Source organism: Etheostoma cragini, chromosome 11 (assembly GCF_013103735.1).
Source record: "Etheostoma cragini isolate CJK2018 chromosome 11, CSU_Ecrag_1.0, whole genome shotgun sequence".
Taxonomy (NCBI): Eukaryota; Metazoa; Chordata; class Actinopteri; order Perciformes; family Percidae; genus Etheostoma; species Etheostoma cragini.
In genome coordinates, this window is record NC_048417.1 from 24,313,835 (window position 1) to 24,329,778 (window position 15,944).

Sequence of the window (15,944 nt, forward strand, 5' to 3'; positions counted from 1 at the left end):
CACTGCTTTAACACTCAATTATAGAGATGCCTGGATTAGATTGCTGTTTTCCAGTAACATCCAACAAGATGTAAATATAACATTGATGTGCTACTTACATGCTTATAATGAATAATAATATCCTTTATTTAGATCACACTTTTTAAAACAAAAGTATGTTTACAATGTGCTTCAAAAACATACAAAAAGATTACACTGTGAAATTATAAATAGAATAAATAAAGTTATAAACGGACAAAAGAGCCATAAAAATAAGGAATACAATGGAAATAAAAAAAATAAAAACTCAAATTCAAAAGAAAGGAATATTTAAATGCATCAGCAATAACAATCATGTAACACATTGAAAAATAACATAGCCTACTGTACATTACGTTGTCAGTTAATTCATAGACAGACAGAAAGACAGACAGACAGATAGATAGATAGATAGATAGATAGATAGATAGATAGATAGATAGATAGATAGATAGATAGATGGATAGATAGATAGATAGATAGATAGATAGATATAGCTGCTCTCTCAGGGAAAAGGGGAGGAGTTTCCTGCGCAGTTTGAAGAGTGTGACAGCAGTAGAGTAGTCAGGATGGCGCTGGAGTAAGCATCTCTTTTCTTTTACAACTTCTAAACAAAAACTGGACCTGTGGCGAGTGATAAGTGACTCTCATCAACAACTTTCTTCTAAAGTCATGCGCCATATTATGTGTCTGTTATCGGCGCTGATTTTATGCCAGGATGGGAAAGCGACTGGGGAGTTGAGTGCGAGCGGACAGTCCGTGCATATCAATGACGGAAACTATGCCAAGCGGGATCACAGTGAACAACAAGAGCCTTCTCAGCACCGACAACAAGTGCTCGGTCCCCCGGCAGGTGGGTGTGGGCTTCACCGTATCCAGCCCTGTATCACAGGGCGGGTTCAACTTTAGAAAACCTGTCAGAGTTAGCTGGCGTAACTGTGCTTTAGCCTACATCTGTAAGCCCTTGTATTGTCTTTCAGCCGACCCTACATCCATTTTGGAGCCTTTTTTAGGTGTTTTTGTTGCTTTTGTTTTAGTATTTTTGTCGTTTTTTGACATTGTTTCGACGTTTTTTCTGCCTTTTTTTAACCTACGTTGCCATTAGGCTTTCACGGGGGGCAACTTTAGAAAACCTGTCAGAGTTAGCTAGCATAACTGTGGTTTAGCCTACACCTGTGACCTCTTATGTTGTTTTTCAGTTGAGCCTGCCTACACCCATTTTTGGACCCATTTTTAGGTGTTTTTGTTGCTTTTCTTTTGATATTTTTGTCGCTTCATGATATTGTTTCAACATTCTTTCTGCCTTTTTTATACTAACGTTGCCAGTAGGCAAAATTAGGCCTACCCCTATTACCAATTTATTACCACTAGCTAGTTGTACACTTGTCTTGGAATTCAAGTTCCAATAAGACCTCACAAACCTTTTTTCTATGCAATTATAGCCTACCTAATTTTAAAGTAGAGTTAAAAAAACTGACAGTATAATTTTGAGCTTAGCTATAGGCCTACTTCAGATTCAGAAGAACATATTATGTATTGTAACAACCATCATATTACAGGTCTTTTCTAACAGATTATGTGCTTAGATGTCGTTATTTAGTCGGCCCAGACATCTTTAGAAGGATTTGCTCACAAATCTGATCCGAGAGATGCTGGAGCTTGCTGCTGTCACCATGACTAACTGTTTGTCCATCTGTCCCTTTCTACTGCATTACCAGCAACAAAGCAGTGATTAATCCGTATATTCTTCTTATTGTCACATTATTCACATTTTAAAGTGACTTGAGAGATGGCCCGATTTTTTTAGAAAACCAACAAAAAAGATGTTAATTTGACTATTGCATTACGAAAAGAGTGTTTTGTTTGTGTAGATGCTCAAAAAGCAGCTCAGGGCCCTTAACATACACAAAAAAAATTATATATAACTGGGGCTGCAACTAATAAATCTTTTCATGAATGGATTAGCTGTTTTGTCCACAAAAAGTCCGAACATGGGTGAAAAATGTCAATCACTGTTTCCTAAAGCCCAAGATAAGTTCCTCAAAAGGTTTTCTTTGGTCCACAACTCATAGATATTCGGTTAACTGTCACAGGGGAGTGAAGAAACAAGAAAATATTCACACTAAACGAGCTGGAATCAGTATGGGCGGCTGTTGCTCAGTGGTAGAGCGGTTGCCTGCCAATCGGAAGGTTGATGGTTCAATCCCCGCCCCTGCAGTCATTGTCGAAGTGTCCTTGGGCAAGACACTGAACCCCGAGTTGCCCCCGGTGCTGCGCATTGGAGTGTGAATGTGTGTGAATGTTTATCTGATGAGCAGGTGGCACCTTGTACGGCAGCCCCGGCCACAGTGTATGAATGTGTGTGAATGGTGAATGTTTCCTGTAGATGTAAAAGCGCTTTGAGCAGTTGTTAAGACTGGAAAAGCGCTATATAAATACAGCACATTTACATTTATTTTTACTTTTCTCCCATAAAAAAGACTCAAACCCATTATTTGATTATCAAAATAATTGACAATTTCTTTAAGAGTTGACAACTTATTGATTAATCTTTGCAGCTCTTAAATATAGCATAATAATATACCCGCTCTGTATTATCTTTCCATCCAAATGGTGTGTTTACATAACAGATGACTCAGCTTTCAACTTCAGTTTGCGTCCTATTGTGGCTATTTTGAAGAGAAAGTATGCCCCCCCCTCTCTAGAGTCCCACTCTCACAGATGCATGCACTTGTCATGACAATGTTCTTGTTCCCAGCAGAGCGGTGAAGAGGAGCTGAACGAGGGATTTGTGACCCTTTTCATTAACTGATTCATGAGTAATTCATGCTGCTGTAGGAGTTGGCTATATTACCATCTGTCATCACATGAAGCTCAAGTCTGTTTTGTCGATTGAAACACTTGGAAATGCACCCGGCCATGCTGTTGTCCCTTGTACCCTCCACAACCCCCCCTCTGCGCAGGCATGTGTTGTGTCACTGCCAAACCTTCTCCTCTCAGCCTCCTGTATGTATAGAGCCAGCTCTCATGAATAACTGCCCACTTCTACTGAATAAATAGAAGAAAATGTTGAAATACAAATGAGTAAAACCTTCTGGAAACTGATGGTCAATTGTCCCAACGGTACTAAATGATATCTTACGTAAATGTTTGCACAACAATCCACTTCATATCATTTCAGGGCTGCACAATGCGAGGAAAACATGTGATAACGGTGTTGAATATCGTGACAACGATATTACTTGCGATGAGCAGATATTAAAGTGTCTTGGCAAGACAAACAGTTGCAGGGTGCTCAGGAAGTTCAGTCAGATGATTGAAGGTGCTCTTTGGGGTCGGGATTTCAATTAAGTATAGAAAAAAGAAAATCCAAGGCCCTCTTCATTAAAATTATTTAAATAGCCTTTATTTTATTTGCTGTTTTATAATAGGTCATTTAAAAAAACATAGGGAGAAGCAACCCGTGCGTAGTGGCACAAACTGTCTTCTTCAGGGTGTCATACTTAACTGTATTCAGTTCTGCCTTTACAACAACTTGTTTAATTTAAAACAAAACAGAAAGGAAATCATTTCCAACATTCTATTGAAAAAGTTAATTATGAATTGAATATTTAAGGCACCACTTAGATCCTATGCAAAAAATGACTAGCTTTTTAAGGTGCAGTTTTCCGCTAACACTGTGTAAATTGATATTCCATGGCCATTAAAAACAATATATAATGCAATAAAAATTCAATAACAAGACTGGAGGTTGTTTGGACATTAAGTCTTTGTGCCAACCCTTCACCCAGCTGCATCCTAAGCATCTTTTGTCACGATTTGATATTGCTGACTCTTGATTGAGGCCGATTTGGCCCCCATATCAAACAGTCCCTTGTGCTTTTTCAGAGGAATTTATGGCCTGATTCCAACACAAGCACACAAACAGGCATGTTTGTGAGGGAGGATGGGGGTCAGCTGAGATAAATCCCTGTTGGACCATCTGTTTTTGCTGCCTGGTGGTCTCACAGAACTGACCAGTCAACATATTAGTGCTCCTCCCTGACTACATCTTGGTTTCGATCATAATCTGCAGTTCAAAGTATAATAATCTAACGCTGAAATTGATATCTCAGACAAAAGTAAATGAACACACATTCCATTTGCCATAATTATAGCTTGCCAATCTAACATTTACTGCCTTCATTTCTGGGGCATGTAGCTTTGTCATTTAATGTTTGACCAGTGGAAATATCTTCCTTAAGCTATGAACCAAAATGTCTTTTAAAAAGGGTCATACATCAATGAAGGAAGGGTTTGAAAAGAGTCTGCTGTACACCAGTGCTATCAAGTGCTTGATAATAACAGTATTGAAACCAAATCACACACAGCGTGGGATCTATTTGTCATCTCAGACAGCCCATTTCAATCCACTTCATAAACCTCTTTGTGGCGGGCTTCACTTTGCCAAGTGGGAAGATTATAGTAATCTGGCACGGAACACCTCCATTTCAGATTTAGTAACCCCCTTCTGTTTGGCTTGGGCACTAAGGCGAAACACATTAAGCAGAGGCGGCCTGTCCTAAAACAAGCCTCCTCTTGTCCATTTGCACTGGTGGATGTTTCCCCTAGATGAGGCTCACACTGCCAAATGGTGTGTTTCATATTGTGCCTGGAAATGCAGCCCGTCCTGGCAGCTCCTGCTTCCGATCAAAGGCAATTGTTAGGGCCAATGAAATGGGGTGGTCTTTTGGTCTGGTTTTGGCACTTGCTGAAATATTATGAGAGCTGGTAGCATGAGGCATGACTACAGGAGTCTTTAGTAAAGCTCTGTCAGATCCTTTAGCAGCAGGATTATAAGCAGTCAGACCAGTAACAAATTCAATTGTCACCATTAGTGAACAATGCTTGTGACATGACCAGTGAGATTGCTACTATAAAAGATATTGCAGTATTTAGTTACTAATATAAGTGCAATACTTATGCAATAAGTGACTATGACATGATGTAGCTGTGGAGGGTTGATGATGAGCCGCTGAGATTTGTGACTCCCAAAGCTCCCTTCCAGCCCAGACTGCATGGGAACTGTACACTTATTAGAGAATATTTATAGCAGGGCAGTAGGTGAAGGAAGATACCTTGGTGCTAGCAGAGTTCTGCAGTGCTACACTGTATTCTTGGTACTGTGGAGTTTTTTTGAAGCATTGTTCAGTGGCTTCAGGGCACGTTTTATAACTGGCCTGTGCAATCATTAACCATTAAGTGGCCAAAGTGGCCGCGCCAAAAACAGCAGTTCATTGTGTGGCCACTTGAGGCTGGCTCCAAAATGTAGTCCATCCCCTGTGGTCTGTATCGACAACGTTTCATTTACGGGATTGCTCTGGTGCCCCTGAAGGTTCCACCGGATGTCCCTCATGTAGGCCAGACGTCCGTCACTTTTTGCTTTCTTGGTGTTGGTATTCTAAACTTGGTCGATTTATGAGGACTACAGTTAACTGCACGTTTTTCTCCTATCTAACATTATGTGAAGAGTCTTTGACCCCATCGTGACCTCATCCTTTGACGAGTTAGTGAAGCCATGTCCTAATTCCATACTGGATTCTATAAAGTCTGGTCTTTAGTAACCTAACGCTACGCACCTTCACAGTTGTCCACAGCGAGATGTTGTCACATTCATACACCCTGATGGCTGCAGGTGTTTGGAATGATAAACTTGACTTTGAAGTGATTTTGGCCAGTTGGGGGGGCAGCAGAATACCTTAAATTGTAAACACAAGTTAAATATAATTAAGTGGCCTATTAACAGCTCATTGTTAGCATTCATTTGGAGTTGTGTCAACCAGACAAATATAAATCCAGTATAGACTCTCTTTTAAGCTCACAAAGTACGAAGGGAAATATTTGTCTCTTAAGCTGCTAAAGCCAGCTAGTAGCTAAATTTGTCTACCTGTTGCAGGAAGCGTATAGTTTTGTTAACTTTGAATTTTTGTTGGTGCTAAAAATCAACTACTGGAGCTAAAAACAGGCTTGTTACATGCAGGGAGTTAGGCTAAACCAAACACAAAAACTAAAACAATTAGTTAAAGAGGCCAAAACACCAAAAACTGCAGAGCTGGTTCTAATTATCTGAGGGTTTGTCACTTTAAATATAAAGTGTGTGTGTGTGTGTGTGTTTGTGTGTGTGTGTGTGTGTGTGTCTCATGCATTGATCCTTGGTGTGATAATTGCTTACGTCCTCATTTTTTCATATGGGCAGCCAGTGATGTATCACTGAAAATTCCTTCATTGTTAGGCAACACTACACCCCTGAGAAATGAAGTCTCGTTGACTCACTGTTGGGTGTCGGGGCACAGTGTCCAAGTGGCGAATTGGGTTGTCACATTATCATTAGGCAATACATGGGATTAGTAGCTACCTAGAAATTTCTAATAATTAGAGCTATGTATTGAGAATTATTGGAAACATGCACTATACTTAGTTGTCTGCATACTGTAGCATAATTTTGTCTCAGAGTCACACTTTGCTGAAATAATTGGGCAATTATACCAGTTTAATTTATGTCCACCTTTGTAGAATCCGCTGGGATTAATTCATTGATATCCTCCAGGGATTCTGCAAATTACTTTCCCCGTTGTGTTTTCAATAAGAAGGTACCTTCTGGGTTAATTGGAAATGCAGCCAACTCCATTTTGTTAAAGCATATGGTTGTACCGCATACAAAGAGGTTGACAAAATAACAGGAACACCTTACAAATACTCAAAATGCAGTCTAAAGTGCAACAAGTACTACCTTTACCTTGTACCTTTTTTTTGAGACTGTAATTCCAGGCGTTTTAGTGGATTGTATTATATTGTAAGGTAGTCTCATTTTTGGCCTTCCGTTGTAGTGTGAACCTGAACTTGTATGAATACTCATGCTCAACTCTAAACCCACCCGGCCACCCACCTTTGTTTTAACTAAATCCTTATTCCCCCCCCAGATTTGGTTTTTAACCTAAAGGTCCAGGTCAACAGTGTGCTGAGTCGTCAGTACCTGAGCCAAGCGGTGGTGGAGGTCTACATCAACTACACCAGGACTGAAACAGCTCTTACTGGGGAGGACGGCAGTGTGTTACTTCATGTACCTTACCAAACTCAGATGCCAATAACAATTGTGGCCAGCAAGGATGGCTACATTTGTACACTACTGCCTTATAAAGCCAACAGAACGCCAAGTAAGATGAATGGGCCTCATTCACCAATCGTTCCAAATTTGTTCTTAAACCCCACTTACGCATTGTTCACCTAGATTCTGGTTTCACAGAATATTTATGTTGTTTCACAACATTTGATTCACCAATGTTTTCTTATTTGGGATTTGTTTTTAGGTAAGAACAAAATCTAAACACAATGAAGCGCACTCTTACTCACAATTGAGAGCTGATATGTTTGCCCAAAATAAAGAGTCATACCGTTTTCATCTATTCTATATTAAAATATTATTTCTTTATAATTTTGTAACTAAATTTCATTATTTTACACATCATTTTATGTTTGTTTTAATAAATACAAATTACACTTACACTTCTGCTAAGCGTGCACACGGCCCTGGTGTTTACCTATGCTAAATAGGAGCGACGGGCACCAGCTTCCAGGTTAGGAAGACACTGGCATTCATCATTTTAACAACACACCTGAGAACAATTCTGCTGTTTGAGAAGACGTCATGAGTCAGACGTAGACTTTTCTTAGGAACTTTCTCAAGAACATATTTAAGAAGAAACTTGGGAAGATAATGGTGAATGAGTCCCAATGTGCTTAATTGTTTAGCTTAATCCCCCCAGATAATGAGCTTTATGCAGTGTCATTATTATCATAATTATCTCTCACAGTCGTAGAAATGGCAGAGTACTTTTAAGACTTATCTTTGAGTTTAGTGCGCCTGCAGGTTCTGATAGTTTCTGTCTCTTTTTATCAGTTGAGGATATCTGCTGTTCCATGTTGAGGGTGAACTCGGCTAATAACATAATTTCACCCTTTGAAAAAGCATTGCACTATATAACTACAATTTCTTTTAGCTGTGTGTTTGTGTTTGTTGGACACACAAATTGGTCAATGTATCTGCACATTCATAATTTGCACCCGAGGATAGATAGCAGTAGGGTTGTAACGATGCATTATTTATTCAAAGAGATTTATTTTTATTCAATAATGTTGTTACTATAAATAAAATGTTGTTTATTTTTCACTACATTTTTGTTTTTTTAAAATAAAAGTAAAAACCGTTTTTACTTGCACTCTTTGAAATATGTTAGGTCCTTATGTGTTTGTCTTATGTCAAGAATGTGAAGATGAACTGCTACCTCCTCTGTCAACTCTAGAGACTGAAAAAATTAAGAGGAGAAATCAGACCAATCACAATATCTGGTCAGTCTGATGTCACGTTGCCTAAGCTCATTACTATTGAATATTAATAAGAACTGGCACAAATGGAGCTGGGTCTTCCTGCAGGCTTTCCATACCACACTAGAATGGCTTGGAACAAGGTAACCAAGTTACAGAGTCCATGGTAGGACTTCAGACATTACCACAACAACGTAATGGAATACGTGTGGCGGGGCACCTTTAAGATAAATTCAGTTTCAGTTGCACTTTTTTGGTATGAGGATACATCTGTTGTTTTGCAGTTTGTATAAATAAAGAAACATTTTTCACTCCTTTCTCAGCAGTTCTGTTAAAAAAAGCGTGAGAAAATTGTGAATCGTAGAGAATCGTGGGTTGAGTGTATTGTTACATGCCTAGATAGAGTATTTTTTTCATCAGGACACCTTAAACTGTGTCATATACAAACTTAATCACAGAACTTACTGAGGCTCATATACTTCAGTCATTTTCTAAATGATCGTTTGAAAGCCAATTAGGCGCAGCAGCAGCACCCAAGCAAAAGCAAGTGGGATCATTATATAACCCACATCTGAAGTGCCTTCATCTTTCTCTTATGCTCATCAGCTATCTACAGGGACATGCTTTCCAATGATGGCAAAGAAGTGAATCTGGAGCTATTGTTTTTGTAGTAAAAGCTTAGAAAAGTAAATTCCCCCATTCCTTGGCTCTGTGGAAGTTTAGTTGTAACACAATGTCCCACTGACATGTAGTCAACAAACTACATTTTTAAATTAAGTACTCAATACTAATTTTGCATGTTTTCTTTTCCTTATTTTTTCATTGCTGTAGTATTTTCATCCGTGACCATGTCCCTACTTGGTCTGAATCAGGGGAACATCTGGCTCTTTGATGATTCTGTTCTGATCACCGGCAAAACATCTGGTACTGTTAAAGTCTCTCTCTCTCTCTCTCTCTCTCGCTCTGATTTTCAGTACAAGCGTTTCTTTAAGGAAACACATCATGTTAGTTGCCTTAAAGGAAAAACATTTCAGGCTGTTATGTTTTCCTTTATCTGCAGACGCTTGGTCGCAGCCCATTGTCCAGTTTCCCAAGAGCCTGCTGAATCTGACAGCCAGCAGTAATGTCACCTCTGTCTCTGCCTACCTGACCACTCCCAAGCTGGCGTCAGAGGAGGACAGCTCTCCCAACACTTTGGGCATCATGAGCAGTAAATCAGGTAGACGTGTGTGCTGCAGTGACACTGTTCTGGAAACAATTCAATTGAAGGCATGGTATTATAGTTTGTAAAGGCCCTGGACACCCATACAGGTGTTTTCAGTTAATCTGGCAGAGTAGAGCTCATTCCAGGACTGTGTGATTGTGTCTAGAATGATTGACTGACATCTTTCTGAGCCTCTTGTTAGCTTTGTTGCACCTGTTAGGGCAGAAAAATTGCATCTTTATCATTAGGCTCATTTGAGATGAGCTGCGCCTTGCTTGTAAAGTTAACAACAGCAGGCGGCAGCATGGGGCGCTGACAAAAAGCTGCAGTAAAGTCAGACAGCTGCCAGTTGATTCCTGCAGCCTTCAGGGTTAACAGGAAGTCACAGAAACACTCATTCTGATTTCATAAAATGTTTTTAGACCCATATATCAGCTACACAAGTCTCCCGTTGTTTTTATTATGACAGAGTAGCTGTCATAATGCTCTACATGTAATCTTTTGCTGATTTTCATTAACAACAGACTGTAGATGGTCCGTAATCTGAACAGATTTATTCTCTCTGACTTCTAAATCTAACTATCAGCCACACAACATGTTGTCTGTACAGAATAAGCCTTTAAATGAGACAAATGTCATTTAATACCCCTCTAATTCAAAAACAATAAAACGTTGATATAAAACGTCATCATGTTGAGTTTATTCTGAACCAATCAGCTGTTAGATAGCTGAGAGGCAGGGCTTGATCTTGTGAGGTTATGGTTGCCCACGTGTGCATTACGTCAGAGCAAGTTGGGCTCAGTTTGGACACTAAGAGGCATGCAACGGGCGGCGATAACCGGTGATCGATTCGCGCAGAACTGGCTCTTCTCAAACAAGCCTTATCTCATTGGTGAAAAATATTCTCTATCTAAGCCTTGGCCCACCTTCAACCTGAGCAGAGGTCTAGTCAGCCACAGTAACTAATAACATCTGTGTGGGTGTTCAGAGGCTTGATGTTGTGAGTGATTGTGTCAATTTTCTTGAAAGAAAAAGAATCAAAATTGCCATTGATTGATCCACAGGCTATCTGAACTGTAAATCCTTTGCAATCTGGATTCGAGATGATAAAAGTATCTGCAAGTTCAGATAAAAGTGAAAACCTACTATGTGTAATTGTGTCTGCTGTGCCATCTAGTGGTCCTATCAAAAAAAGACTGGAAGACAAAGACAGGCTGCTAATAGGGGGCACCCACCTGGGTAGCTCACCTGGTAGAGCGTGCGCCCCATGTACCGAGGCTCACTCCTCGCTGCAGTGGCTGGAGGTTTAATTCTGACCTGCGGCACTTTGCTCCATGTCAATCCCCACTCTCTTTCCTTTCATGTCTATCCTGTCCTATCAAGATAAAGGCTTAAGAAAACAGCACCTAGGCTGCATTGTGTTTATTTCTGAACATTTCGATCAGGACAAGTTCATGAATTGAATTAGTCCAGTCCACACATTCTCTGAAGCATTACCACCTCCGTGTTTTTAATGGTGTTTGAAGGATACGTCAGTGTGGAGTTGAGTCCGGTGGCGGCTGTAAGTGTGCAGCTTTTCTCCGGAGACGCAGAGTTACATGTGAGTGGGCCCATCCAGATCAGCCTCAGCATCCCTGACAGCTGTGGACTTCACACTTCCAATGTTGTTCCGGCATGGTTCTTTAACCGGACCACTGGTGAGTACAAGTCCCAGTCACACATACACTGGAATGATCGCATGGCCTCTACATGGAAATGTATGATAATAAGGGGGCTCAGTTTCTATTAATGAAATTAACAGTTAACGTAACAGCAGGTAATAGGTTAATAGTTTACCGTTAACATATCTACGTGTTAAAGTAGTTTTTTGAATTTTAAGCACATGAAACCTCTTCTATAACACCAGAGTTCTGCATGGCATTGGTGTTACGGAAAAGGTTATCTCAAAAGATTCTTCCAAGTGATGTTTATTTTTGACAGCCTTGTAATCTTTCCCATTTAACTGAATTTAGAACTAACCCCCAACTCAGTGCCATTCCGGTCATGTTAGAGTCTTAGATCATGTCCAAGTGACAGATATAATACAGGGAGAATACAGATGGGGCCTCATGTGTCGGACCTGGTGCATTGAGGATTCCCAAAGAAAGTGGCGGGTCATTTTGGCTCAATAAAACTTTCAAAAGATACAAAAGTGGTGAGATAGATTGGGCCAATTTACTTATTTTTTCAAATTTAAAGATCTGACTGGATTGTGGTATTTGTGGGAAGTGTGATACAACAGTGGTGTTGTGCTTGTTTCACCTAGGTGGATGGATGAGGAAAGGACTGGGGACGGTGGTGTCAGGAGGAGGAAAACTCGTGTGGACGTTCACAGCTCCTCACCTTGGTTACTGGATAGCAGCTCCTTTGTCATCCACCCGAGGCAAGCGCTCCCCCTAAAGATGTTTAGAGAACAGAATAAAGTGATCTATATTCAGATTCAGTTTAGTTTATTGTAGGGCTAGGCAATATATCGATATTATAACAACATTGTGATCAGGGCTTCCCCCAGTGTATTGGAAGCCCGGGGGCCAACTGGGCCTATCAGCCATTTCCCACTTGGTATGTCTGTGCTGTGTTCCAATTTTGTTCCGTCCTCCGCCACGCGCTGTACCACCGCAGGAGCGTCTCAGAAGCGGAGCGTCTTTCTGCTGCAGATTTTATTGTCTCTACAAGTACTTTACAGAACGAAACTAGTACCTACCTTCCACTCCCAGCACTCCTGTAATTACAATTGTGTTTTTCCACCTCCAAGATGAATCTCTCGTTGGCTGTGGTGTTGTAAAGGACATATACGATATTGGGGGGGGAGTTTTGGTAAATGGACTGGATAGTCCAGCTGTTTCACTTCCTGCCTGGCTGGTTTGAACAGCTTGCTGCTCGTTTGAAAATAGCCCTGGCGTATACCTTTAGTGGAGTAACAATTCATGCACGCTTCTGAGAAGCACTGTGCTGGTGGAATATCAAGCATTGACTTGAATGGCTGCAATAGCTCGGGGGGCCGCAGCACAGACACGTACAGTACAGGACAGTACTGGTAAGTTGCCTTCTAGCAGGCCTAAGCCGCTGGGAATAATTCTTTAATGTATTTTAAGACAATTTTAAAACTGTTGGAAACGTAGGCGTTCATGTCCAGTTAGCTTTTTATTGCATGTCTGTTTTATATTTCATCCAGACGTCTACATTCTGACCGTCTATTTGCTTTAGGTTTCTTTGGATTAGATGTCCCCATTGACTTGATCTTACAGCATTCATCTCTCCTGGTGGCTATCCTCGGAGGAACGATTGTTATGGTCACCTGTCTCCTGGCTGGGTTGTTGTTTTATTGCAGGTAACAGAAGCTTTCATCTCATACCTGTCCATATATTACAAGATGAATATAATATACTACTACTACTACTACTATACTATACTATACTAATATATAATAACTCTGAAAAACATATAAAGATTTACTATAAGATTTTGTTCATATATCACACAAATTTAAAAATGTCTCACCAGCTCAAAAGTAAAGCATATTTCAAAATATATCTTTAATTCTTAGGTTATTAATATGCTTTACGGCCTGTAACTGAAGGTTTTAGTTCCTGTGTATACTATCACCCCTCCAAAAAAAAAATGAATGGCTATCAAAAACTCATTCCTTGCAACCTTTAAGGGAGGCTCTGGCAGTAGAACCCTGTACTCCGCTGTTGATCTTCAGTTTCTCCATAATAGCCAATTACACTACTTCTGTGTCTCACTGTCACTTCCTCATACCATAGTATACATAGTATTCAGTGATTTGAGAGGTTTTGTTATATTTATTGGTCAATCAAAACTTCCTTTTATGCAAGCTGCAAAATTTTCAGAGACACTTAACAAGCCCACAGAACATGAGCATTCACTTTTATATCAGTAAAACCCATTATTCATCCAATTGAATGTTTATAATGTCTGTATTTTGACAGTGTAACCGTGTAGTGTATGTAAGGTGATCTTATTAGCCTGGCGCTGATTGAGGAAAATGTCCTGTCTTGTCTGCAGACGTCCGCTAAGTCAAATGAAAACAAAGAAGATCCTACCAGTGCTGGGAAAAGACCAAACCACCTCCACATGTGACCACGAAGGATGTTCAGGGGACTCCTCTCATCCCCAGGATGGACTGAACCAAACGTTCGCAGAAAGAGGGGAGAATCTGCACAACGGCAATGTAATAGCCAACCCCAATGCTGTGGCTGTTACCGTGGAGTGCAACCAACTGGAGCTTAACACTGACATGAATGATCTACTGTGTTTGCATGAAACTACAGACCAGATCAGAGTTCCGGCCTCTCTGACAGAGAATCTGCTCCTTTATAACCAGCCTGTTGCTATTTTTCACGCACCAGCATTCTTCCATTTGGAGGAGCAGCCCGAGTGGAGCAAGTCGGCCACTCTTCCTCGTGCTGCCTGTCCTTACCCAGTTGCTGAGCCGCTGGGTAAGGACAGCTTCACCCAGTCTCAGCAAAAAGGTCCCTCTGCTGTCGAGGGCCTAGCCGTGGAAACTGAGGAACAGCTCGGGGTTCTCGAAAGCTCTCAGGCAGCAACGTCCACCAACACATCCAGGAGTCAATCCAGCATCCCAGAGTCAGCGTCGGTCCCGGGAACGTTAAATAAAATCCGGGGCGGCAGACACTCTGTGCATGCCTTGGCAGAGCTTTCCAAAATCCCCTCGACTCAGCCGCCTCGGGCCTGGTTTGTGTCACTGGAGGGTAAACCTGCAGCCGAGATCCGTTACGCAGTGTCAGAGCAGCAGAAGAGGCAAAGGCCTGTCGAGAGTCGAGAAACCAGCTTAGACTCAGGAGTGGATATGAGCGAGCTGAACCAGACGTCTGGAAGGAGGCCTGTAACACTGGAGCGCAATGCTACCTTTGTCAAAAGCAAATCCAGCAGCAAACAAGCTCCCCCACAGTAAAAACTCTTAATGCCTGCCATGCCTACAGCCGTCTAAGTTTGCATCAACAGCATCACTTCTATTTATGAGATGAAACTTATTTACCTAATTTTTTTCATATAACATATAAACGTTAAGGCACTAGTCCAGGTTGGGGGTAGAAGCCTATTTGTAGCATCACATTCCACAAACGGGGGGGGGTTTGTGAAATACAACGGGGAGGTTGTATTTGATAGAACATCTGAATACAGGAAAGGGTTGTGGTTCAGACTCGTGCCACTAGTGTAAGGACTGAGCCACATGATTTTGACCAGAAATAAAAAAGGGCCCTACTTTAACTGTCTAAGTGCACAGCGCAGGTGCATTTAGGGACAAATGTGTCCAAATCCTCTTTTGCCAGTTTGACGGCGGAAAAAAGGGTCTGTGTGCCAGGCGCATGGTTTAAAAGGGTTGTACTTAGTGTCTTCATTAATCATTGGTGTCTTTTGGTCGTAACATGAAAAAAACAAAAAACAGTGTCATCTCCAGTTCCCTTTAAAAGCCAGGGGCGCTCGTACCTTGGTGCAATGCAATTATGATGGAGGATTTGCACCGTCATATTTTATTTGTAATCTGCATATGTTTATGTGCGTTGCTGTGCTTCCCTGTGTGTGTGTGTGTGTGTGTGTTTACCAAGAATAGTGTGCACACGCTGTGCATAAGCCTAGGCACACTAACTTTCTGTTACAATAACAATGAAATGCTGCGTTTTTTACTTTGGACCAGGTTTTTGTTGGTCAATGGAGCAATTACTTCCCGCTGTCTCAAGACCCGCTGTCTCAAGATAGCAATGTGCCAAGAATGCACCTGAACACACCTCCCTTCAAGACCAGCACGCCCAAAATGCACCTGAACGCACCTCCCTGTAAGACCAGCATGCCCAGAACGCACCTGAACACACCTCCCTGTAAGACCAGCACGCCCAGAACGCACCTGAACACACCTCCCTGTAAGACCAGCACGCCCAGAACGCACCTGAACACACCTCCCTGTAAGACAGCACGCCCACAGGCGCAAGTGTATTTGCTATTTAAACGACTTTAGCACTGGACGGGAAATTGGGTGCAGGATAGGGCTCAGCAAGTCCAAAAACATTTCATACTGACAAGTGAAATAGTTGTAGTTGCTGTTTTTGGCTCCAATTTGACTAAGACATCAACGTGAATGAGATTAATGAGGTCCAACAAGGCCACAATGACCAATCTTAAACGTTTTATTTCCTCAGGATTGACGGAAGAACGTCTACTGACTGAACACAACTGAATCTTTGTTATTTTAACAATGCCATTTGATTTGTGTTTGTTAGTGCATGTATTTGTGTATATTGTCATGAAGTGAAACAATACATTATATTTTAATAAAAAG

At 41.1% G+C, this 15,944-nt stretch overlaps 1 protein-coding gene across 2 annotated transcripts; it reads left to right on the forward strand.

Annotated features, from left to right (window-relative positions):
- Window positions 1–535: 535 nt before the first annotated feature.
- LOC117952504 (protein FAM171B-like) lies at window positions 536–15,045 on the forward strand. 2 transcript variants are annotated; one of them, XM_034884859.1, is made up of 8 exons: window positions 537–871; window positions 6,978–7,211; window positions 9,211–9,303; window positions 9,440–9,598; window positions 11,110–11,280; window positions 11,889–12,005; window positions 12,830–12,953; window positions 13,652–15,045. In XM_034884859.1, the coding sequence occupies exons 1-8, from the start codon at window positions 691–693 to the stop codon at window positions 14,559–14,561; spliced, it is 1,989 nt and encodes a 662-aa protein (XP_034740750.1). In that variant the 5' UTR covers window positions 537–690; the 3' UTR covers window positions 14,562–15,045. The 2 variants fall into 2 exon arrangements, with proteins under 2 accessions (XP_034740751.1, XP_034740750.1); XM_034884860.1 differs by lacking the exon at window positions 6,978–7,211 and having other exon boundaries at window positions 536–871.
- Window positions 15,046–15,944: the final 899 nt, after the last annotated feature.

Coding starts and splice junctions, on each gene's coding strand:
- LOC117952504 (XM_034884859.1), top strand. CDS start 691: ATGCGCCATATTATGTGTCTGTTATCGGCGCTGATTTTATGCCAGGAT. Junction 7,212..9,210: donor TAAAGCCAACAGAACGCCAA/GTAAGATGAATG, acceptor TCATTGCTGTAG/TATTTTCATCCGTGACCATG. Junction 9,599..11,109: donor CATCATGAGCAGTAAATCAG/GTAGACGTGTGT, acceptor TGGTGTTTGAAG/GATACGTCAGTGTGGAGTTG.